Source organism: Rosa rugosa, chromosome 7 (assembly GCF_958449725.1).
Source record: "Rosa rugosa chromosome 7, drRosRugo1.1, whole genome shotgun sequence".
In the NCBI taxonomy this organism is placed as follows: Eukaryota; Viridiplantae; Streptophyta; class Magnoliopsida; order Rosales; family Rosaceae; genus Rosa; species Rosa rugosa.
Genome location: NC_084826.1, coordinates 2875598 through 2901360, shown reverse-complemented (window position 1 = coordinate 2901360; position 25763 = coordinate 2875598). Strand labels below are relative to the sequence as shown.

Below are 25763 nucleotides of genomic sequence, written 5' to 3'. Positions count from 1 at the left end.
CAATCCCCTTCTCCCGTCCTCGTTCTCTCCCCACCAAACCACTCCAGTTCACCTACTTCACCACAGCCACCTTGAAAACGCAACACCTATCTTCTTCTTCTCCCAAATATGATCTGAAACTCAAATGCTCCTCGGAGAAGAATCACTTCACATCAGAAGTTCTGTTTATACACCTTATTTTGCTTATGCCTCTCAGTCAGAAGTCAACCCAACTCAAGACCCACTTGAGACCATCGCCAATGAAATATTATCGAATATTCTCAAGGGACTGAAAACACCTGGAGTAGAGAACCCGCCATTTGATGCTATCTTCAATGAAGCATTCTCGAACGCTCTCAAGGGACTCAAAACATCTCCAAAAGAGAATCCTAAACCACTTGAGGCTATCTTCAATGAAATATTAGCGAGTGCTCTCAAGGTACTCAAGACACCTGCCATGGCTGCCGTGTTGTTGATTTTGTTATTGACGTTTAACCCGAACTCGTCGTGGGCCGCCTCGGGTGGTCGGGTCGGGGGAAGCTCGTTCTCCTCACGCTCTTCGTCGTCATCCTCGTCAGGGTCGTCGGCTTACTCTTCTTCATCATCGTCGTATAGATCTTCAAGTTCTTCACCTTCGTATTCGTACACGTCGTATTCGTCATATTCAACGCCTTCATCATCGAGTTCTTCGTCTACTACCTCGATGTCCGAGGCCGTATTTTGGCTGTGCATAATCCTTCTGATTTTGGTTCTGTTGGCTGTCTCTGTGTCCTCTGTGGGCGCGGGCTCGGGCGCTGGCTTGGCCGCATATTCAAGTGTTGCTGCGACCTTAAACGTTGTTAAGCTTCAGGTATTATGGTTGGACTGACATTCTCTATTGTTGATGTCTTGTTACTTTTCATTTCTCTGATGAATGGTTAGTGTACGGAGTAATTTGAAAGGTTATTACCTAAAAATTGCTAGAAATTCAACTATGGAAGAAGAAAGAAGAAGGAAAGAGGAGGAAGGAAAAGAAACGCAGAGGAAGTTGAGGACTACATGTTGACTGAAAATCTGATCACATTTTTACAACCATACATTCTCTTTATATACTAAAGCAAACTAAGTAAAATAACCAACAGTAAAAATAACCAATAACCAACACTCCTATATTACCCTTAACATCCCCCCTCAACCATATGCTTGGGTACCAAGCATAATGGTTGGAACACATGATATAAAACCCAAATGCAGAGTTCATCTTCTTCAATGCTCGTGCTGTGATCAGTGGGCAGCTGCAATGCATGATGCATCCAATCTCATCCAAGCCTTGTGCTATTCCAACCAAGACTTTGTAACCAGCAACTTTGGCAGCAATATCAACAATCACTTCTTTTGGTTTGATAATCAAATCACAAGCAGTTTTGCTTCAATTCCAACTCATTTCAATTCACCAAATCATTGCAGCAAAAAGACACTCTCACCAAGCCATTCATGTCATTTCTTCTCACCTTCAACACCCCCATCATCTTCATGATAGTACATCCATCTTGTATCACTTTCCACAATAACAGTACAATCTAGAAAATGCCTACAGCCTCAGCCCGGAAGAATATAGGAAAGCAGAAGAGGAAAAAAAGAATGGTAATTGTAAAGAATTCTGATCTTGAAGAAAAACAAAGAGTCACTTGGTATTTTGACTGGTAATTGTACAAAATGATTGGTAATTGTACAGAAATCTGATCATGACTGGTAATTGTACAAAATGATTGGTAATTGTACAGATTTCTGATCTTGAAGAGGAAGCAAAGAATCTGTTGGTAATTGTACTGGTAATTGTACAAAGGAAAATTGAAGAAAGGCTAAAAGAAAATCAAGAAAGGGAAAGGCTGTGACACAGGACAATTGAATATCTCCAGGCAGCATATGAATTGATATCACCATAGCACCAAATCACAACATACCATCTTATAACACCAAATACCATCACCAAACCAGACTGAGTTGATAATCCAAGTAATAAGGGGCAATCGATAAGCAGCGTAGATCACACAACAATAACACTCAATATACTTCTGAAATTTTATTTAATTTCATTTGATTGCAGAGGCAACTGTAGCTTTGCTTAGAAATCCTGATTATTGGATCTCAAGTTATTCATCTGTATGTTCAATATCTTCTCTTAGACGTACTTGGTTGTTCAGTGCAAGTCAAGGTGCACCAGTGTTGTGGCCAAAATATTAGAGATTGTGGGAATCCATCGCTAATTAGGCGGTATATAGACCACAAAAAGAAATACTATATTAGATCGCTCAAATTTATAATTTTTACATACTTGTATAGGTTACTCCAAATCATAACATGGAGGATGCGGAGAAATGCTTCAATAAAATTTCTATTGAAGAGAGGGCTAAATTTGATGAAGAGACGCTTGTCAACGTGAACAACGAAAAAAGAAAAGGCTCGACAAGCAAGGCTGATGATCAGATGATGGATTCCAAAACGAATATATAGTGGTATGGTTACATGCCAATACGCATTCCCAATATTACCATCATCTCTTCTGGCCTTTTAGCATTATAACGTTAACAAAAGAATAATACGTTAAGTATTTAATTTCCGGAATTTTTTAAGAGAAATGCATGTACATTTTTTTGTTTCTAACTGAATGTTGATGCTCAGGTGACATTGTTGGTTGCGATTGAAGGGAGGCATAGGTTGCCCACAATCAATGGCAGCGCTGACTTGAAGGAAGCATTGAAAAGTCTCGGATCCATTCCTTCAAAGAATATACTAGTAAGAATGAAATTATTACTTTGAGCAATGAACTGTGGATTTGTCCCTTTGATCGATGGTTCACATATATTTTTTGTTCGTTCTCGTGCAGGCAGCAGAAGTGTTACTGTGTTACGGACTCCACAGAAAGAAAATGACACACTGTCCGAGGAGGAACTAATAGAAGATTACCCACTTCTGAAGCGTTTATAGGAGAGAATATGTGGTTTGCAAATTTAAAAGTTGTGTTCAAGCAAATGATGTTCTTTTGAATTACAGAACTAGAAATTTTAAAACTTAATCCTAGATTTTTAAATAAATTAATTCAATATGGCGAAGTCGATCTACAAATCAAATAACAGAACCTACTTGTGCACTTTTTTTGGATTGTAAGTGAATATGGCTTGAAACATCATATCTTGTTTTGTGTCTTTTGCTCCATTTCTGTTATATTTTTCTTTGGAGGACGTTTTATCTGAAGGGCTTTAGGACGTGCTCAATCTTCACCAATTGGGTTCAGCGCAGCGAGATTTAACAACAAACAAGCTAAATTTAGTCTTAAACTCAAATGCTTCCGCTCCTCCTCCGCAGAGGAGCAGAGCCACCTTTCTTGTTCTTCATCATCTTTCTCTTCTTTGTCATCGTTTTCTTCTTCTCCGCCGCTCGGGCGCATGGGTGGAACGCTCCCGTGGCTGTCACCCGACCCACCACCGGAGATAATGTTCTTAATTATGTGCATGTCGGCCACTATTCCTTTGTTCTCTGCTTGGTTTAGTACTGTACATGGCAAGTACAACAGCTGGTTGGCTTTCCAGGTTTTGCTGGCAATTTGGTGGTTTATTTGGTGTACCATTGGGCCAAAACAACTGTCGTCAAGCTTCAGGTATTATTCAATGATTGATATTATGATTATTATCTAAGGATAGCAAAAGTTCCCTGTGGTTAACTCCTCGTCTCCTTCCTTGTTTGGGAAAATGAGAGATTGATGGTGACTGGCAAGTGCGGTGGGGATACTTTTTCCCATCTATGATGGATTTGCAAAATGAATACTTAATTTGTTGAGTTGCAGGATCATAACATGTTGATTTTCAAGCTTTGATTGTGCATTGATGATAATCACAAGCTCACAACAGTGTCAGTTTACAACATACTAGTTATAATAAAGATAGAAGGGTGGAATATCAATATATAGAGACACTAATCGCCTTGAATCAGGAGCACCAGATCTCCTAGATTCTCAACACTTTCGTTGGAGAGTGAATTATGAAATCCCAACTGAATTGGCGAATGGCTTGATAAATAAATTTCTTGAGGAAATTACAACCAGCATTATGTTTGTGTAATAACCTGTTTTTTTTATTCAAATCAATTTGGTGGCAAACACCTTTAATCAAAGGTAGGGTGTTCCGTGATTAAGCATTAGTGGATCAATTCAGACCAGTGCTTTAATCGCTTTTGTGTTTAGGCATAATTGAGAATCATTCAACAAAGGAAGCAGAAGAAAATCTCACTCTCTCTCTCACTGCCGAACCCAGCAAAAAACAGAGCACAAATTCTTCGATCTCTCTCTCCCACCTCAGGCCACCTCAAGACGTCAGACCACCTCCATTACCTTCGCCTCTTCCTTGCGCAGCCGTCAGTGGTAACTTTTCGTCGTCTCGTGAGCCGTACACGGCGGTGGAGCACGAGGCCAGTTTAACTTCCTTTTGTTCCAAGCTTGATATCTCAGGCTACCGGTCACCACTCATCGTCAAACTTCATCCACGAGCTCACCTCAATCTCCAGAAGCGCCCAGAAGTGTCCTTTCACGGCGGCACTACGTGTGGTGGCGGTTGGAAGCCAAACCCGATCAAAAAAAATCGAAACCGAGCTATCAACCCGGATATCTCGAGTTACAGACCACCTTTTCCTGTGACTCTTGGCCTGGTGAGTTCGCCTTGAGATTGTGAACAAGTCTCCTGAAGGAATCGAAGCCAAAGGAGGACATTTTTACGATGATCGGAGCTTCACCGGTTTCTGCAAATTATCGCCGGATTCTGGAAATTTTCCGGCCACCGTGACTATTTTGGTGATTGACGGTCTTCCTTGGGTGAGCGGTTTCGGTGTGTATTGTGTTGAATTGAAAACGCAGCGGGAATATCGAGGTGAGTAAATCGCACATGGTTCATTCACGAACCGAAATTCGGTGATTTTATTTAATTGGGAAATTGTGGAAATTGTTTTATGAAAATAAATATCTGTTTTAAATTATATGGACTTGCTCAACTACGGTCCATAGGTAAGTAAAATGTATTTAAACTTATAAAAATGAATTTCCTGATTTTAATGCATGTGAACTATAGTTGGTATTAGTGGTCATTCTTGTGTGGGTGACTACGTATATATATATTTACGTGGAATATATATTGGATGTGTGGTATTTGGTGAAGTGTGGAATTGATGCGATTGATTTACAATTCGAGCATTACTCTCTAGAAGATATAATTTATCTTATAGGTTGAGTTGAGTGTGATAAAGAGTAATTGAGTAAAGTGCTATAGTTGAGTCGTTGAGATGAGTTAAATGAGGAGTCGAGTGATTTGAGGCAAATATTTTCGTAAGAGTGAACCTTGGTCAAGGTGACACTCTACGATTCAGTTAGAGCTTTAGTCTGTCTGCCTTTGTACTGCTTGGGGGATAACCTTGAGTTATCGTATGCCCTTGAGTACACTATACTGCTTGGGGGATAACCTTGAGTTATCGTATGCCCTTGAGTACATCATACTGCTTGGGGGATAAACGAGTTATCATATGCCCTTGGGTATGACATACTGAATGGGGTGATTAATATAATTAATCATAAGCCTGTAAGTATGATATACTGAATGGGGTGATTAATATAATTAATCATAAGCCTGTAAGTATAATATACTGCATGGGATGATTTATATAAATAAATCATAAGCCTGTGAGTATATATTGAGTAAGAAGTTGTTTGTTTTTGAGTAGTCATTGTGAGATGTGAGTTTATCGATGCTTGAAGTGACGTTGTACACTTCAATTATGATGCAAAGAAAATACTTGAGTTGAATTTATGCTTGAGTTGATTTGGTTACTTTAAATCGTGCAATCCTTTCATTTACTCATACGAGCTTTGCAAAAAGCTTACCGGGTTTTGTGTTGTTGCAATTCCCGGTACACTATTCAAACGGTGTAGCGGGTAATCCTACAGGACAGGAGAATCAGGAAGGTGATCGAGCTGTGTAGAGTAGCTGCTTGTGATACTCTGATTTTATGTTGTGAGGTTCGTTATGCTCGTTTAGAGCTTTACAATTTTACTTTGTAAGAGGGAGTTGTAATAATTAACTCGAGGTTTTCGAGATTTGAATATTGAGAAGCGTGAAGAGTGGTTGTTTGTGAGAAAAAAATTCAGGACATTTATTCTATTAAGTTGTATAATTCATGCATCGGATTTGAATTTATTTATTCAAAATCCGGGGCGTGACAGTTTGGTATCAGAGCGTAAGGTACATATTTGGTGATAATCAGTACTCCCCGAGTGATGGCCCGTCTGCAGCGGATCCCCATCATATACTCTTCGGTACTGGTATAATCATTGGGTATGTCTTAGTATGGGGTCTAGACAGCGTGTATGTCCGTAGGACGGTTGAGTTGCCTTCTAAGTTAGTATTAGAATAAGTTTAGTTTCCGCGAGTTGTGATCTTCGAGGAATGGAAACCTCCGGATTTAACTCTGATGAGTCGGTGAGATTTGTTTTATGGAAGTGAGGTCCTTTTGGATGTTGAAGTGTTTGGTTGAAGGCATGATGTTGACCTATGCACGTACCTAGTGTGGATACGAGTATGAATTGTTATAAATTTTGTCTTCTTAAGTTGGACGTACAGATGTTTGGATGGGATGTACGTATCAAGGATTAAATATCTTGTTTTGTAATGAGATGTCCTTGTGGAGTTTGTTAGTAGGGTTGAGGTTAGGGAAGAAATTATTGTGGTTACTTCTTCCTTGTGCTTGTAAGTTGTTAAGCAGGGTTTAAGGTGCGAGACAAGAATTTTATTTTGTGCTCGATGGTTAGAGATGAGAGACCATTGTTTTGGGTTGTCGTTGAGTACTATAATTCCTTCAGAATCAGGATTGTTGGTAGAATTGGAATTAGTAGTAGTTTTGGTGATCGGAATTTGAATTGAGTTCGCGAGATGTGTCTTATATACGTGGTTGATGTTGCTTGCATCATTTTGGAACGATACGTTACGATTCACAAGGAAAACTGGATTTGAAATTTATTCATTTGAACACCATGGGTTGATGACCTGACCGTGACTTGTGAATATAGTTTTGTTCAAGTGAATGAAATTGAATTTTGTGGCCTTTGTGTGGTGAACTAGTTTTCTTAAGTTTTGGATCGTAGTATGGAGATGGACTGCAGTGAATTTGAAGTTGTTGTGTGTTTTAAGTTTAAGTAGGCGGGACACTTAAAGTTTTGCAATGGAGTTGATTTTGGTGTAATTAATTGGGAGAGTTGGAATCAGTTCTTGTGAATGATGTTGGGTGAGAGTGTGTGCCTTTGGTGATTGATTTTAGGTGATATAGTTAAACGCAATTTCGGATATTGATTTTAGTGACTTTGTTAGGTATCCATAGTGGTTCAAGTGAATTACTATGTGATATGGAGTTTGATTCGATTTCTGAATCGCTAAATGTTAGGGATTGAATTGTGGTGAGTTTTTGTTGAAGCAATTGATAGATGGAATTATCGAGATTCTATAAGAGTTGTAAGAGTAACTCTAAAGACGTGGGTTTTTCCTAGCTAACTCAGGATGTGTTTAGCTTTATAAATCCCTAATCCTATCGATGAAATTGTTTGTGTTTGGTTTGACTCAGAGGATACTAGCTAGACCTCGATGCGACTTAATTGATTGTTGGATTCTTTTTGAGTGATTGTTTTTATTGCATCATTATGAAAGATGTGTGCAGTAGAGTTGTTTATGGTTTTGAAAATAGTATTGGGTGACCAAGGTTCGATCCTTGGTGTTGTTGTTGGTTAAACAAAAAGAAAAGAAAACATGCACACCATCTTATTGATTTAATATTACAAAAAGGAAATTGGAACTATGCTATACTAAGCCTAATCAGTAGCTCCGGATGGGTTGAGGCTGAGCTCAAGAGAAACTGGAGATCCACGATTGTAACCGCCTGAGCCACCGAAATAGTAATCATATGCGCTACCTTCCTCGGAAGTAGTCTTCGGGTTACCATAGACGTCCTCGCCGTGCACGGGGAACAGAGGAAGAGTTTCAAACTCCTGGCGAACTCCTCCTCGTTGTTCCATGGAAGATTGTCCTCCTGTTGTGCCAAAAGAGTTGTACTGGTATTAGTATTGAAGGGTGAGGAAGATTATGAAACAAAATTTAAGTAAATAAATCCTTCATTACCAGTAGAAGCAGTGGAACCAAAATTGAGATCAATGGATCCACCAGCACCAGTAGAACTAGTGGACCCAAAATTGATGTCAATGGATCCACCAGCTGGCCCAAAATTGATGTCGATGGATCCACCAGCACCAGTAGAACCAGTGGACCCAAAATTGAGATCAATGGATCCACCAGTACCAGGAGAACTAGTTCCCATGGGCACTTGAGCAGCCTGATTGCACCTCTTCATCTGCTTTTCTCGAGCCCTGACGTTCTGGAACCAAAAGTAAATGTTCTTGCCCTCAACCTGTCCATACTGGTTCAGCTGGAGACAGATCTCGTGAATGTGCTCTGCAGTTGGGCACTTAACTCCCTTGTCATAGTAAAGATCCTTGAGGATTCTTATTTGATCTGGAGTAGGAATCCACCTGGTACGGCTTCGCCAGAAATCCGTGTTGGCACTACTCCCGGCTGCTTGGTTGTTTCCTCTATCCTCGATTTGTTGCTGGGTTTGTAGCTCCATTAGTTGCAGAGTTCGTGGTTCCATGGTGATGAGTTGAGAGGAAGTGTAAATTGAAGAACGAAGTTGTTGAGTGTTTGTGGGAGATTGACCTTAGAAGGATTAAGGTCGATGAAGGGGTATTGGAGATCTGAAAGTTCAGAGGAAAGAAGAGATCGAATCTTCAAATGGAAGAAAAGATCTGAGAAAGAAGGATTGAAGATTTGGAGGAAAAGATTGAAGATCTGAGAGTGAAAAACTGGGGATTTGAGAAGAGAAAGGCTGAAGAGTTGAGAGAGAAAGGCTTGAGCTCAGAAGAAAATTTCTTTTCCTTTGGAGTGAACAGTCGCGTCTCCAGAATGCACCTATTTATAGGACAAGGTGAGCAGATCTCCACCGTTGGATGAACGATCTCAGAATTTGAATCCACGCGTTGGATTAACGTCGCCCCGAAACCCGGAAAAGTTGTTGGCGCGTGTTGAGCGCGTAAGGGGACAGGCCGAATCTCGAGGCGCTGTGGCAGACAGCTTTAGCCGAAAGTGATTCTGATTGCCTTAAATCACGGAAGGGATAAGCCGTGGCAGGTGGGCCGTACGTGGGCTTGTCTCGGATCAAGGCTCACACTGTAGTTTTGGGTGGAGGCCCGATGGGCCGAGTTTCTGAATAGTTTTGGGGGAAATTCGTGGGCTGAATTTCTGAATAGTTTTGGGTGAAAAATTAGTGGGCCGGATTTCTACAATAGTTTTGGTGTTTTGGGCCGGTTTGTTGAAACAGTTTGAAACAGCTTGGCTTAAATGAATGGAATGGTAAGGATAACAACGAGAGCAGCTCGTGCTCGAGTGGTTGAGAGCGGGATTATGTACTAAGAGGTCCGAGGTTCGAACCTCGCCTCTTGTTTATTTTTATTATGTTTATATAAGACATAATAAGTACAACAATTGTACACATTATATTAAGGACAGCTTGTGCTCCAGTGGTTGGGGGCAAAGCTTTCGTGCAGCAGGTTAAGGTTTCGAACCTTGCCTCCCGTTTTATTTATTTATGTCGCTTATGACTTAATAAATAAAATACGGGTGCATATATTATTGGAAGCAGCTCTTGCTTCAGTGGTTGGGAGCAAGACCTTCGTGTTCGAGGTCGGGAGTTCGAAAACTTACCTCTTACATTAATTTTTGGAGTCTCGTATATACTCAGTATACGGACGTATTTTATACGTAGAACCATAGCTTTGTATATTTCTACGGTTTGGTACCTGTAGATTTCTACAGTATTGGTAAAGTTGGAGATAGTATAATCAAGCGTGGTAGTTGAAGTAAGAACTGTGGTGATCAAGTTTGGTAAGAATTGTGGCGATCAAGTTGATGCTTGGTTAGTGTTCTGAAAACTTTAATCGGGAGAAATGGACTCACGATTAAATTTCGGGACGAAATTTCTTTAAGGAGGGTAGATTGTAATAACCTGTTTTTTTTATTCAAATCAATTTGGTGGCAAACACCTTTAATCAAAGGTAGGGTGTTCCGTGATTAAGCATTAGTGGATCAATTCAGACCAGTGCTTTAATCGCTTTTGTGTTTAGGCATAATTGAGAATCATTCAACAAAGGAAGCAGAAGAAAATCTCACTCTCTCTCTCACTGCCGAACCCAGCAAAAAACAGAGCACAAATTCTTCGATCTCTCTCTCCCACCTCAGGCCACCTCAAGACGTCAGACCACCTCCATTACCTTCGCCTCTTCCTTGCGCAGCCGTCAGTGGTAACTTTTCGTCGTCTCGTGAGCCGTACACGGCGGTGGAGCACGAGGCCAGTTTAACTTCCTTTTGTTCCAAGCTTGATATCTCAGGCTACCGGTCACCACTCATCGTCAAACTTCATCCACGAGCTCACCTCAATCTCCAGAAGCGCCCAGAAGTGTCCTTTCACGGCGGCACTACGTGTGGTGGCGGTTGGAAGCCAAACCCGATCAAAAAAAATCGAAACCGAGCTATCAACCCGGATATCTCGAGTTACAGATCACCTTTTCCTGTGACTCTTGGCCTGGTGAGTTCGCCTTGAGATTGTGAACAAGTCTCCTGAAGGAATCGAAGCCAAAGGAGGACATTTTTACGATGATCGGAGCTTCGCCGGTTTCTGCAAATTATCGCCGGATTCTGGAAATTTTCCGGCCACCGTGACTATTTTGGTGATTGACGGTCTTCCTTGGGTGAGCGGTTTCGGTGTGTATTGTGTTGAATTGAAAACGCAGCGGGAATATCGAGGTGAGTAAATCGCACATGGTTCATTCACGAACCGAAATTCGGTGATTTTATTTAATTGGGAAATTGTGGAAATTGTTTTATGAAAATAAATATCTGTTTTAAATTATATGGACTTGCTCAACTACGGTCCATAGGTAAGTAAAATGTATTTAAACTTATAAAAATGAATTTCCTGATTTTAATGCATGTGAACTATAGTTGGTATTAGTGGTCATTCTTGTGTGGGTGACTACGTATATATATATTTACGTGGAATATATATTGGATGTGTGGTATTTGGTGAAGTGTGGAATTGATGCGATTGATTTACAATTCGAGCATTACTCTCTAGAAGATATAATTTATCTTATAGGTTGAGTTGAGTGTGATAAAGAGTAATTGAGTAAAGTGCTATAGTTGAGTCGTTGAGATGAGTTAAATGAGGAGTCGAGTGATTTGAGGCAAATATTTTCGTAAGAGTGAACCTTGGTCAAGGTGACACTCTACGATTCAGTTAGAGCTTTAGTCTGTCTGCCTTTGTACTGCTTGGGGGATAACCTTGAGTTATCGTATGCCCTTGAGTACACTATACTGCTTGGGGGATAACCTTGAGTTATCGTATGCCCTTGAGTACATCATACTGCTTGGGGGATAAACGAGTTATCATATGCCCTTGGGTATGACATACTGAATGGGGTGATTAATATAATTAATCATAAGCCTGTAAGTATGATATACTGAATGGGGTGATTAATATAATTAATCATAAGCCTGTAAGTATAATATACTGCATGGGATGATTTATATAAATAAATCATAAGCCTGTGAGTATATATTGAGTAAGAAGTTGTTTGTTTTTGAGTAGTCATTGTGAGATGTGAGTTTATCGATGCTTGAAGTGACGTTGTACACTTCAATTATGATGCAAAGAAAATACTTGAGTTGAATTTATGCTTGAGTTGATTTGGTTACTTTAAATCGTGCAATCCTTTCATTTACTCATACGAGCTTTGCAAAAAGCTTACCGGGTTTTGTGTTGTTGCAATTCCCGGTACACTATTCAAACGGTGTAGCGGGTAATCCTACAGGACAGGAGAATCAGGAAGGTGATCGAGCTGTGTAGAGTAGCTGCTTGTGATACTCTGATTTTATGTTGTGAGGTTCGTTATGCTCGTTTAGAGCTTTACAATTTTACTTTGTAAGAGGGAGTTGTAATAATTAACTCGAGGTTTTCGAGATTTGAATATTGAGAAGCGTGAAGAGTGGTTGTTTGTGAGAAAAAAATTCAGGACATTTATTCTATTAAGTTGTATAATTCATGCATCGGATTTGAATTTATTTATTCAAAATCCGGGGCGTGACAGTTTGTATATGGGATTAATGAGAATACGTGACGATCAACTTCCACATTCTTAATCTTTCATGTAAACGAAAGTTTTTATAGGGACATAATAATTCTAAAATATGTAATTTTGTTTATTCTAAAGTGAGACAACATGGGAGTTTGACCAATTATTCTTAAGTAACCGCTGTTCTGTTCTGTTACCTAACAATTTCCAATATTGTTAATCCAGTTGAATTATTTTTCCTTACGTACCTGAAAAAAATTTATGTTCTATACTAATGTTCATATGTCCACGTTCTTTTCAAGGTTAGTTAATCTGTTGGGAACGGGGCGAACACTCCAAAGAATTAAAGATTTGCTGAAACAGCAGATACATCATACATCTACCTTCATGGGTTTGAGCTACGTTTTGAAAGGTAGTATGAACATAGCTTACCCATTCGCTTTTCAATCATATTGTTTTCATATATATTGGCTTCCGAGTACGGATATTTCAATTCTTTTTATGGCAATTATTAATGACACACACACACACACACACACACACACACACACACACATATATATATAATTTTTGTGCAGTTTGATAACTTGTTGCATATATTAGTTCTTCAAAGATTCTCACATTCTATATATATGTATATAGGTTTCTATAAATTATAGCAAAAACTTAGATGGCAATTAGCTGATAAAGTACATTCTCAAAAAGTCAGGCTCTTGTTGTATATCTTTATTTTTTCTTCATTAATCTAGCTATATGCAAATTGATGCAATTTTTTTATAGAGACAGCAATAGCTTTGCTTCGACATTCTGACCATTAATTGTGCAGCAGGCTATTCATCTGTAAGTTCAAAATTATCCCCTAAAATAGTATTTGGTTAGGCATGCATGCATGAGATCCAGCATGATGAGATATAACACACATATGCACACTTCAAAGTTAACTATTACATAATGTACGTAGGTGACTCCAAAGTTTGGCATACATGGTGGCAGAAGTTTACTTCAACCAACTTTCTTTCCCAAGAGAGGCTTACATTTGATGAAGAGACGTTTGTCAATGTAAACAACCTCAAAACGCAGAATTTGGCAAGCCAGAGAGCTAATGGATTCCACAATCAATATATAGTGGTAAGGTCAATATACACATTGATTTCATGATGAAGGTGGCTAGTTAGCTAATTTTTTCGTTTATTTTTTTTTAATGTAGAGTTTTGATTGAATTTCAATGATTAGGTTACAATATTCTTGGCAATTGAAGGAAAATATATGTTACCCAGCATCAATAGCAGTCCTGAGTTGAAGGAAGTACTGCAGAAACTTTCATCTATCGAAAGACTAGTAAGAACAGACTTGAACTAGTTGTTGATATTTGTGCTTGATATATACGTAGATCTATATATGTATGTTCTATGTATAGAAATCCTAATTTTGAGTTTATGTTCTCTTTTCAGCGGGCAGTTGAAGTGTTGTGGACTCCTCAGAATGAAACAAACACTCTATTAGAGGAGCAACTGCTTAAAAGTTACCCACACTTGAAGCACTTTGAGAAGATGTGTTGTACAGAAATGACATGTCTGAGAAACTCCTCGATCTATATAGAAGTTTCCCGCTGCAATATATCCAATCCGTTATAGTCTTATAGATGAGTTTCTTACTTTCTTATATCTCCTGGTAGTTTGTAAATTCGATCTGTTCTGAATATTTGTATTTTTATTTCCTAAAAAAGTCATACTTAGTACACTTGACTGCGTACAACAACTACATCCTCTAATTCATTGCGTAGATTAGTAATCAGAGATCATGAACGTATGACTTGGGAATTAACCAAATTAGCAATTTGTTGAATAATTCTGCCTCCCCACGTACGATTAAGTATATCTGCAATCTATTCAAGCCTTTAGGCGGCTTTAGCAAACTTTATTTTATTTTATTTAATCAAGAATCATACATCATTCCATAGCTATGAAACAACTTAAGATCAATAAGTGTATAGTGGCCTCGTTAATCCTACCACAAAGCGGCAAAGGAAAGAGTACCACACTCGATTACAAATAACTTAAACACTTAACTCTTTAGAAATGGTTGGAGCGAGCCAGTCAGATATCATTTTCCATCAAAGAGTTGCAAAATTAAGGTAAGAGAACGGTGGCCTTAGCCACTCAATGCTTCACTGGCTCCTGGGACATCAATATTTTTAACGTCAAAGAATTTGTTGAAACGAAGGCCTAAGGTTGGATCTCCAGCCGCTTCTCTTCTAGTTCCTCAGTTTCATTCACTGTAGAAATTGCCCTAGCTTCAACTGCATCAACCATTATGAGGCTTAACCCTCTCAGATTTGCATCCAAGCTTCAAGGGTCCGATTTCAGAGAAGAAACACAAATATTCTAGTTTTGTTTTTTTTGGCATGCATTTTCAATGAGAGAGGTATATATCCATTGGTAGGAAAACGCCGGAATGACTAATTGGAAGAAACACAATTTTAATGAGAAGTATTTGATCAGTACCGCTATCTTTAACAGCTATAATGTAACATTAGTATCATTTCAGATGTAATAGAGAAGTTAACATGTTGGTTGCGATGAGGATATATATGTTCATATCCAATTTGTGATGATGATCCAAAAAGAAAGGTCTTCATATTTAAATAGATATCTAAAACTTCACGCATTTATATTGCAATAGATTTCCCTATTTTCCCATAAAGTGGCAGCTTTCAGAGTTGGTCCAAATTCAACAGCTTGGCCAGGAAATACATAAACAAAGAAAGTATGGTAGGCTTCCACTTTGCTACCCCATGCCACTTTTACAAAACCAAAAGGCAAAAAATTAAGAAAAGAAAAGAAAATGGTGTGCTTAGTCTCCTAGTAGAAGAGTACAACTAGGGTACAAGATATGGGTAGTCCAATAGCTGCAGCTCATCTCATATATATGTGATTTGGATCATCCTACATGTTACTGTCTCAGTCAGCTTAATCGAGTTTGATTAGTATGTCGACATTTTTTAAATAAAAAAATTGAGAGAAAGTTTTAAGTCAGATAGACATGTCATATGACGTAATTGATTCATCATTAGATAATAAATCAATACAAATTAAATTTTGTTATAAAATATTATAAATTTGTATATAACTATAAGATAGACGTATTATTGTACGATACAACTCTTTTTCAAAAAAAAAATACTCTGTCCAAGTCTTTCTCAGGTTTGGCCACAAGAATGACAAGATTGATCGTAAATAGATCAGCATGGAACATGGAATATGATTGTTTTGGGAAAACCCGCTCCATATTATTGACATCTCCCTCATGGGGGTCCCTTACATATATCAATCCTGATTGATAAAACCTCTCATTGGCCAGCCAAACAAGAACCAACTCTGCTTATGATCCCATGCCAATAATTCAATTCATCATCACTTTTCAGCGGCTCATCTCTCCCTCAATAATGTCTCAGATTTTCAGAACACAGAATCAATAAAGCAGCAATAAAATATCAGCTTTCTAGATGCTCCATTTTGAGTTTATCCAATTTTTTTTTTTAATAGAAGTTGATTGTTATTCAATAACCAACAGCTAAAAGGTCATAGCTTATAAAACTTACATAAAGATTCTTGCAAGAAATTCCGGTAAAACCTATCTAAGCTAAAGCAAACTAATTAACATCAATGGGTAGCTCACATTTAAGCAAGCCTATCCGAGAATGTCAAAGTTTTGCCTCCTACGGAAAAACATCATTCAACTAGCCTTCACTTGTCAATCACGCAATTGTGGTACAAGTAAGAAACTAGAAATGTCATAGAAAACTAATAGAAACTAAATCATACTCGCACAGGCTTAAACCCTAATCAGAACATTTAAACAATAAACAGCTCATTCCCTAACGAGTTAGAGCTCTTATCCACACCTACATTATTACCTTCATCTCTTGCCAGAATACGTTTGCGTGGACGACCCTTTTTCTTTGGAGCTAGCCTCATAGAAATCGAAACCTACACCAACTCGCCCAGCTGAAACTCCTGAGGTATAATCGCCAAACTAGGTTTGAATTGCCTCTTTGGGACCTTGGAATGTTTGTCACCAGAAAAAGGCCCAACATAGCCCTCCATGTCTGCCCCATCATCATTAAAGCCCAGCCCAAATCCCTGCAACCCTGGCCTAGTAACAGAACCCACCTTTGCCCCATCAGCATTAAGGCCCGGCCCAAAACCCTGCAGCTGTAGCCCTGGCCTAGTCAACACGGCGGTCAACCCTAATTCAAAATTAGGGTTTCCCGCTGGTTTTTTCAGAAGAACCATCGCAGCACTCCCAGCAGACTCGATCAAATTGGACGGCTAGGCAAGAGAAACCCTAGCAGAGCAAAAAGCCGACTTTTTTTTTTGAAACTGGAAAGTTTGGTTTATCCAAGTTATTAAGGACTTAAATAGCCATGTAGGGAGTGAGTTGTTTAGCAAACTACGATCATGTTAGTGGAAATTCTTCTATGCACTTAATGCTCTCTTATGTTAGTTTTTCACTTTGAAGAAGTCTTTGAGCATACTGTGTGGTCTCAATAAAAAATAAATAAATTTTTTTTTTTACTTCTTTAAAGACAATTCGTCAAATATTTTGTCTTAACATTCTTTTAAGCATTTAGATAAACATCTTCCCCTATATTCCAACATATAAAGTTACTAGAGCTTTTCAATGACGAGAGATAAAATTGAGACGACGAACATAGGAATTGCCTTCATTGGCACCTCTAGATCCATCAGTCACTACATGACTAATTGATCACACCTATACTTTTCACTACTGATATCCAGAACAATATCAAATTGGACTTGAACAGAATGAATCTTATAGGCCTCAAAACTTGCATTTTCCCTCATAATTCATATAAATACTAATACATATTGTTACATTATAACATTTCCTCAGAGAGCCACGTCCCTAGGTCAAGAAAGGTCAGTCCTTTTGGTATGGAACTTGGTGAAAGCATACAAATGTGGTACCTCTGCAAGTTTACGAATCAACAGCATCAACGGGGAGAGAAACTGTCCTGCAAAGAGAGTGTGGAAGCAGCTGTGATTGGGCGTAGAAACTGTTGGCAGTACCCACATCATCCTCTTCTGCATCTGGACACTCCAATATCGCCTCACATTTTCGGACCCTTTGGGTTTCCAAACTGGGGCAGCTCTTATTAGGACTAGGAAGGCAATTAAAAGTTGAATTTCTGTCATAGTTGTTCCCTTTCATGGTGTTTGATACCAGACATGATAAGCTCCCATTGTCTCTCCCGTGTTCTTTGTTTGAAGATTTTGAGACAAGTCCTAACTGCTGATCCCTAAGCTCCCTCAACTCAATCTGGTGCTTTGCTTTGAGCCACCTCAATTCCTTCTGAATTTCATGCTCAGAATTGTCTGAGAGATCACAGTATATCGAAGGGACAGTGGAAAAGGGATGTGAACTGGATAAATCCCGGAGAGAATTTCTTGCATCGGAAGCAATGGTGTTGTCCAATTTAAGATCCTGCATGACTGTGACTAACTGATTCATTTTTTCATATTCTTCATCTGAATGGCTCTGTCCAGAGCCCACTGAACTAAGCTCACGACTCTCATGCTGTCCCCAGATTTCTTGGTAATGTAGGCAGTCTGATTGGCTTGATTCATTTGGTATATCCTCCGTCACACGATGCTTTGACTCGTCTTCTTGATATGTAATCTCCTCAAAACGACCATGCATTGAAGCACATCCATGCGTACAATCTTGAGTAGCTCCTGGGTTATTAGACAGAAACTCCATGAAGGAACCACTAGAGGTGTGGTTGGATACACAATTGTGACAAAATTTTTGATTGGAAAAACGCGGTGATTCCACTATTCCTGGCCCCGACTGCCAATCAGGTACCAAGGAAGCAATTTCCCCATCAATCATATCTGCTATTTCGGTTACATCATGATCAGTGATATCCAACTCTGCCACCATTTCAGTTGCAACACTTAGTGCTGTGTCTGTCTCAATGTCAAATGGGAAATAAATCTTCCTAATATGTCCTGCAAAGTAAAACAATTACAATGCTAATTTCCACAAGTAAAGAATGCATACATATTTATTTATAAACTTTGGGAAACAAATTAGAGACAAATCCAACCTTCTTTATCTGCAATTCTAAGTCTCAGAATGATGCTACCATCTTCTTCTTTTCTCTTCCCTCTAATACTTATGTCCACATCTTCACCATGTTCATCATCATCATGATGCTCAAAGAGTTCTATTCCACTTGATTCAACCTCAAAAGGATGATACCCCCATTCGTTTTGGGAATCGAAACCATAACCATTCGAGTATTCATTACTAAACGAACTGTTGCTTTGATGAACCTCGTAAAGAGGCTGCCTTACAAGAGGATCAATGTCATCAAGCTGCCTGCCGTAATTCACTGGTCTCAAATCATATTCACCTTCATCTATTCGGAGAAAATCATCGTTCAAAAGCTCAATTGCGGAGTGCCTCACAGATGCAGTTGCCAAGCATTTCTCAACAAACTTCCTTACTTCCGGATCTTTCACTTTGTACAAAGCATCTGGTTTTTTCCCCTAAAAAATGTCAAAAGGAATCTTTTACTCAACTTTTTCCTATAGAAAGTAAAGCATGGCACTAAATGGAGATAAAGAAAAAGTCTGAAAGAGATTTATAGAAAGAGAATCCTCTTACTGATACAACTTTCTTGTAGATCTGAGCAGGATGAGTGCATTCACTATAAGGATATTCAAAAGTCACCATTTCCAAAACGCACATCCCAAACGAATATATGTCAACTAACTCATTATATGCCTCTTCATACACTTCTGGTGCCATGAACTCTGGTGTCCCTACTTAACAACAAGGAAAAAAGGAATCTAAAACACATATCAACTTCCAATCTTAGAATTTTACCTTATTCCAATCAACTTACAAATTACCAAATCAACAAAATTTTGAATTTGCACAGTATGAATAGGTTGAACTTACCAACACAGTGGGCAGCATGTTGTGATTTCCTTAAGATCGCTGCTAAACCAAGATCACCAATCTTCACTTCCCCTTGATTTCCATTAACAAAGATGTTGTCACATTTGAGATCTCTATGAATCACAGGAGGGTCATGGCTATGCAGATACAAAAGCCCTCCCAAGATCTGCCTACACCAATGCTTCACAGCTCTGATGTTAACTCTCTTGTGCTTTAGCCTGTACCTAAAAAACCCAAAACAGATCATCAAAAATTGACCCCAAAAAATGGATTTAGGGAGCAAAAAGGCATAATTTTTTTTTTTTTTTTTTTTTGTACAAAGTCACACAGTACTTACTGTTTAAGAGTCCCAGAAGTGAACATTTCAGTGACAAAATTGATGTTTCTTTTTGAAGTATCAACCCAAGAAGTGTAAAACTTCATAATGTTCTTGTGCTTCAGTGTCTTGAGGAGGTGAATTTCACAGTACAGCCTCTCAAGATCTTCAGGACTTTGAAGAAAATCATAAAGCTTGACCTGGTTCCAAGCAACTTCAATCCCATCATACTCATCAAATGCTCTGTATCTGCACCAATCAAATCCAAACCCAAACACTCAGTTATTCCAAATTTCTCACAGAAACACACAAAATTAGCTCCAAACTTTGGGAAATCCAAACTGGGTTTTCATCAAATTGTAAGAAACATAAGGCTTTGAGTACATACACTGTCTTTGAAGCTCCTTTGCCTAGGATTTCATTGTACTGAAACCAATATAAACACCCATTAAGGACCAATTTCCAAGCAGAAGACACAGTTTAAGACACACAAAAATAGAGAAAAGAGAGAGAGAGAGAGAGAGAGAGGGAGTTATTTGCTTACTCTGCCATATCTGCCAGTTGGATCTACTTCAACAAACTCAGAGTAATCCGGTTCAAGATGTGAGAGACCATTCATTTCTCTAAAACCAATCTCAGTTTTTTTTTTTTTTTTGGCTCACTTTTTTCTGTGCTATGATTAGTTAAAGGCTAAAGCTTTTTCCCCTTATGGCTGGCTCTTCTTCTTGTATTCTGACACGCAGATAACAAATGGAGAGAAAGGAAAGGAGATGATTATTAAACATAAAATATTGCTTTTGAAGGAAGAGGTTTCAGGCCAAACAATCACTTGTTTAATACACATGAACAAAGGGAAGGAAATACAAAAACAGAGAAAACCACCAGTCCCACGACGGTACGTGACAAATAATAGAGCAAAGTCTTCTTCTTTATATAAAAACGATGTTAGTTTCTTTTCTTTTTTCTTTCTTCTTTCTTTTTCTGCAGTAAACGGTGGACATGCAAAACTAGAAGTGTAACTGATGGGGAAAAACGAAGGGACCCACGACATGAGTTTGATGCTTCAGATAGCTCATACCTGGACACCATGGACCATGCTTGTTCTGTCATTCACCGGACTGGGAATCAATTTTTGGAGCAGACCCATCAAAATTTCAAAGTCGTCGAATGAAGCTTGAATGATAGCAATCTTTTTTTTTTTTTTTTCAAAGTAGGAAGAAATGTAAGAGAGATTTGATTAGAAATAATCAAATAATCCATATCTTTGTAAAAAGTTATTTATGAGTATCTTTGAAGTTTTAATTGAGACACATTTACGGACAAAGTAGAGAGTAATTTTTATTCGGAAAGTGTGTTGAAGAAGTTTTCAAATAAGATTCATTATCACGAATGTTGCGCCCTGTTTCTGTGAGCATTCTATCAAATCCGTAGTCTTTTTAGATACAAATTTTGTTGGAGAAAGTCATGTGAAATATGAATATCTTTGAGCTGGGATGCATATCATAGTTCAAAGATTCAATTTCTACATGAAATTGAGATGAGGAAGTTTTCAACTAGAGTTTAATCCGTACGGATATTGAGCCATGTTTTTTTGAGGCATTTTATCAAGCTAATTGTCTTTCCAAGAAGTAAAATAAATATAAAGGGGACATACTCAAAAATTTATGAGACAACTTGGGATGCATGTACGGATAAGCAGAGCTGCAAATTAAAGTATTTTTCTACGTCAGAGTACGATGAAGAAGTTTTCAAACAAAGTTCATCTGTACGGATGTCGTGCCACATTTCTTTGCGACATTTTATCAGATTAATTGTTATTATTTTTTTTTCTTTTGCATATATCAAGTTAATTCTCTTGAAAAGTTAATAAATGAAAGCATTTCATTGATCAGTAACTGTGGATATCAAAAGTTTCCTCCATGGTCAAAGCTATTATCCAAATTTTATCCAGTCCAGATGTTTTCATTGCAAATTGATTAGGGTAATTGAAAATGATTTCACCAAATCAATGCAAGTTATTATTCAAAGCGCGCAACGCGTTTGGGGAAAGATTTTCCCAAACCTAGCTATCGTCAGTTGGCCTTAACCAGTCCATGATTGTTTGCCAAAAACAAGAATTCTACTATTTTGCGTTGAAAATAGTCACAGTATTATCGATACGTAATGAATAGTTGTTGAAGATTTTTTTGCCGCTAACTGATCGAACAAGATAAGTGTCTTGTTCACTTGGTATTATTACTTGATTACTTTAACAACAAAAACTGATCGAACAAGATGAAATTCTCGCGGTTCTAGATGATAGTAACGATTAAGCCATTAAAAAAAGAACTTCAGAACAGAAACAAACGGACATTGCATGAAGTTCGGACTCATATATATCCATGTGATTTTGTCAGAAATACACGGTTTCTGTTGGAATAATATTCTTTTCAAAGTGACACTTGATTTTATCTGTTTAATTATTTACAATCCTACTAGTTGGTTCTGGCGCTTACTTCCTTCAGACTTGGAGGGCATGGATTAAATTAATTCAAAATTTCAAATGCATTAATATTAAGACTGTATTACCAAGAAGCTAGCTAGGGTTTCACCAACTGCTGCATTGATGAATATTATTTAAGCTTGTGAGGATATTCCAGTCATTTAGCTGCTCAAAGAAACCGACTATTCTTGTGTTCGAGCAGAGAGAGCACATGAGTAGTTAGAAGATGAGTTTTCAGTTTGGTGACATGGTCCACCCAATTTGAAAGCTCATAGATAATGAGGTAGAAGGTACAAATCTGTGTTCATTGAGTTCTTCAACTCCAGAAATAATGAAAAAGAAGTTCCAACTAATGCCTATGTACAATTGTGCATTGAGACAATAAGAAATAGGATAAGATCATAAAGATCAGTTTGAACACCAACAGAACACATGAGTTTGTCTCGCCGAAAGTTCGAAAAGAAAACAGTGTGGTCACGGACGATGTTATAAGTCATGCATCTTCAAGAAAAGAAGGAATTCGGTAAACCTAATTTGATCGGTTCCGACCAGAGTTGTCGGTTGAGCTTCACCGGATTGTTATCATAGGCCGACATATAATTAGTTTAATTTATATTATAATTAAAAAGAAAACTAGATAGCTGTTCTGCGTTGCAGAAGAAGCTAACAAATTGAACTACTGATTTGATAGAGCACATGGTGAGCTTGGGAGGTTAGGGTTCAGTATTTGATCTCGATGTACGATGACTATGATCCATGCATGAATGCACGTACAAGTGTATCACTGCATTCAGACAACTCTAATGTCTGGTCCTTTCACAACTTTTAGTACTTAGTTTTTAGCCTAATTTAGTTAGTTGTCTATGCATGTTTAGGTCTCTAAAAAGCTTATAGGTAAGATCAAATTAACGTAAAGTCATGTCACTATGAACTACTTAATCATATCCTATAAATCTAGCGAGGCTAGCTCGCGGGTCCTATAACTGTGTAAAAATGTACAGTAGTACTTTAGGGTTTACCCTAGGGTTCAGATGTTAGATGTATAATCTAGCAAACATCTTGTATATTCTATATTATATGTTCCTCAATTGTGTCATTTGTGTGCCTTCGTACGGAGAAGTGTAATTTGATTGCTTGTTTCAAAAATGGAAAAAATGACTCCATCGATCACTAGCCTAGCTAGCTTGATTACTTGTTAATTGTATGGTGGTAAAGGCCAAAGGGCGAAGAAAGATTCATAAACAATTAAAAGAATGAAGAATCACTACCATAATGCCAGAATCCCTTGTAGAATTCCAATATCATTTTCAATAATTAGCTTACTAAGACATTACATCATGTTCAACTAGCAACTTATGATGACATCTACTTTATGAACCATTTAGTAAGTCTATCCTAATCTCTTATAAGTTATATTGATCCTTAAAAAAGTTACGCAATACAATATACTTGATATCATTTTGATGCTAACCGGTAAAATGCATCAGGACAAGCTAGTCACAGTTTTGTTATTTTTAAGAAACGAATCGAATTGATGCACGATTAAATTTATTACATTAAAACAGTCAAAACTACTTTATCACTTTTGACATAAAAACACCTTGATGCAATTGATTTTTACCAATATTGAAGTTTTTTTAAGTTATATAACAACGTACCACATGTTTTTTTAATCGTGTGATGCTTTCTGCATGGCATTTCTTGCTTTATTAATATTTAATAACACAACAAAGGATTAACAATAAAGATTAATAATGTTATGAGGTACCATCAACTAATTCAATATTCCTAACTTGACTGGTTGATGTTGAACCCATGGATTCCGTACACACAATGGTCAAAAAAATACGAAAGGGTTTGTGACTGACTCCAAAAATGAAGCCAAAATCAAATAAGTACTTGGGATTGATGCTCCATATATATTTTATAGGGATTAATTACGACTTCCATATATAAAAATATACATTAATCTCTAGGTGATCGATCTTTCATTTATCATCTTCTTGACCAGTGACTAAAGTACAAGCCGCGAGTTTAGATTTGAACAAGAATTAAGAGATTTGCAAATTTAGATGGTTGAATATACTGAAGTATTAAACTAAATATTGTATTGCCACATATGAACCCAAAAACACGTGCATTGAGTCATGCATTTGACTCTTATAAACTAGAAACAAAAAATGAGAATAAATTTTAACCTAGTAAAATTATGGCTTATTACTAGCCAAAAATAAAAAAATGCGGGTATTTATTGGAATGAGTAACCATTCCACTATTTGGTTGAATAAGGAGCAATCCTGTATTCCCCAAAACCGTAGATTATAAGATTGTTTATCAACAAGTACTCTCTAACTTATAAAATTTGTATAATTTCGATTATCTTAATCTTCATTTTATTTTTATCAATTAAAATATTCTGACATTGATAAGAAAGAAATGTCAATGAATTAGGTTAATTAATTTTTATGATCGAGAAACCTGATAACAAAATTAATAGTGTCATTAAACAAGCATGCAGACGAAGATAAACCATTGCTTCATTCATCATTCAGTCACCCCCAACTTTCTCTAAGAACATTAATGTAAACGCCTAATTTCTTTTTAATGATACTTTGAACAATTGTAGTAGCTCCTCTAGAACACTACCACAATTACAGGTCATCAAACATATCTCACGCAGAGCCATCAGCTAGCCCACAGATTAAGCCATTAGATGTAATATAATGAAAGGGTTCTAAAATTTGGTTGGCTACCATGATATGAATATCTGTAACACCTTTGTGTATATATAAAAAACAATTGTAGAGGCTGCATGAAATTTTTGGAGTCATATATATATCCCAATCTGTTGGTATGGATATTGGATAATCAGAATTTGGTGTGTTACCCAAGGCATATATGCATGTGTGATGTTTGGAGGTTAGGTGGCACATAAACAAAAACAGTCCACATGCAGACATATGTTCAAGTGGGGATCCTATGCTCGCTCCTTCATTGTCACTATTCTGAGAGCCCTGCAGCAACCAATATTAAAGATTTTTTTTTTTTGTTTTCAGAAACATTTTTAAAATTTGGGACATGACGAGAAGCAAGCACAATATAAGTCTAAAAAAAGCACCCTAACCCTGGATATTTTCATTAAAAAAAAAAAGCACCCTAACCCAATTCCTCAGGCCCGAAATGTTTTGGGCCTGATCCTTAAAATAGGGAAACTAAAGATATAGAGATTGTGATCCAAAACGCCGTCTGTGGGAATCGAACCCACGACCACACGGTTAAAAGCCGTGCGCTCTACCGGCTGAGCTAAGACGGCTCTTGTTGATTTTTGTTGAATGATAATTATTTATCCTATATTTTATATAAATAACTTACAAATCCACACCACTTTTGAGAAGAATTAAAAATGGAACAAAAATACAAAATGTTAACAAAAGGAAGATCCCTTATAAGTTATAACTGTGACATTTTTACATATATATTGTGGCAATTCATCGACAATGTTAGTAGTGTTGTTATTAATAGTCTCATATTGTCAATCTACGCTCTTTTTGTAATTTTTCTTGTAACAAAAAAGAAAATTCTAACATAATATTAGATGGTAATTAAAAAATAATATGTTTTTTTTTTTTTTTTTTGAAGGGAAAGACGACAAACTATATTAAGTGAAACTGAGAAGTACATGGAGCGATGCAACAACATCGAAAGAAAAACAATAAAGCATAACAAGATGCACAAACGCATCTATAAAG

The 25763-nt window shown here is 37.6% G+C and overlaps 1 protein-coding gene, 1 non-coding gene and 1 pseudogene across 4 annotated transcripts; 1 reads left to right on the top strand and 2 right to left on the bottom strand.

Moving 5' to 3' along the window:
• The first annotated feature begins 124 nt into the window (after nt 1-124).
• LOC133720948 (uncharacterized serine-rich protein C215.13-like) lies at nt 125-13930 on the top strand (annotated as a pseudogene).
• Nucleotides 13931-17037: 3107 nt separating this feature from the next.
• On the bottom strand, nt 17038-20450 carry LOC133720503 (probable serine/threonine-protein kinase WNK9). 3 transcript variants are annotated; one of them, XM_062146832.1, is made up of 7 exons: nt 20077-20450; nt 19921-19958; nt 19554-19781; nt 19217-19440; nt 18920-19080; nt 18357-18801; nt 17038-18258 (listed from the first exon to the last, which is right to left on the bottom strand). In XM_062146832.1, the coding sequence occupies exons 1-7, from the start codon at nt 20149-20151 to the stop codon at nt 17225-17227; spliced, it is 2205 nt and encodes a 734-aa protein (XP_062002816.1). In that variant the 5' UTR covers nt 20152-20450; the 3' UTR covers nt 17038-17224. The 3 variants fall into 3 exon arrangements, with proteins under 3 accessions (XP_062002816.1, XP_062002817.1, XP_062002818.1); XM_062146833.1 differs by having other exon boundaries at nt 18920-19077; nt 20077-20449; XM_062146834.1 differs by lacking the exons at nt 19554-19781; nt 19921-19958; nt 20077-20450 and having other exon boundaries at nt 18920-19104; nt 19217-19356.
• A 4804-nt stretch (nt 20451-25254) lies between these two features.
• On the bottom strand, nt 25255-25327 carry TRNAK-UUU (transfer RNA lysine (anticodon UUU)). The gene has a single exon. It is a non-coding gene; the product is annotated as a tRNA-Lys (tRNA).
• Nucleotides 25328-25763: the final 436 nt, after the last annotated feature.

Excerpts from the sequence above, each read along its gene's own strand:
- LOC133720503 (XM_062146832.1), bottom strand. The coding sequence starts at position 20,151 with ATGAATGGTCTCTCACATCTTGAACCGGATTACTCTGAGTTTGTTGAA. Across the intron at positions 19,959-20,076 it reads CAACTGGCAGATATGGCAGA|TACAATGAAATCCTAGGCAA; the intron begins GTAAGCAAATAA and ends TATTGGTTTCAG. Across the intron at positions 19,441-19,553 it reads ACTTCTGGGACTCTTAAACA|GTACAGGCTAAAGCACAAGA; the intron begins GTAAGTACTGTG and ends TGGGTTTTTTAG.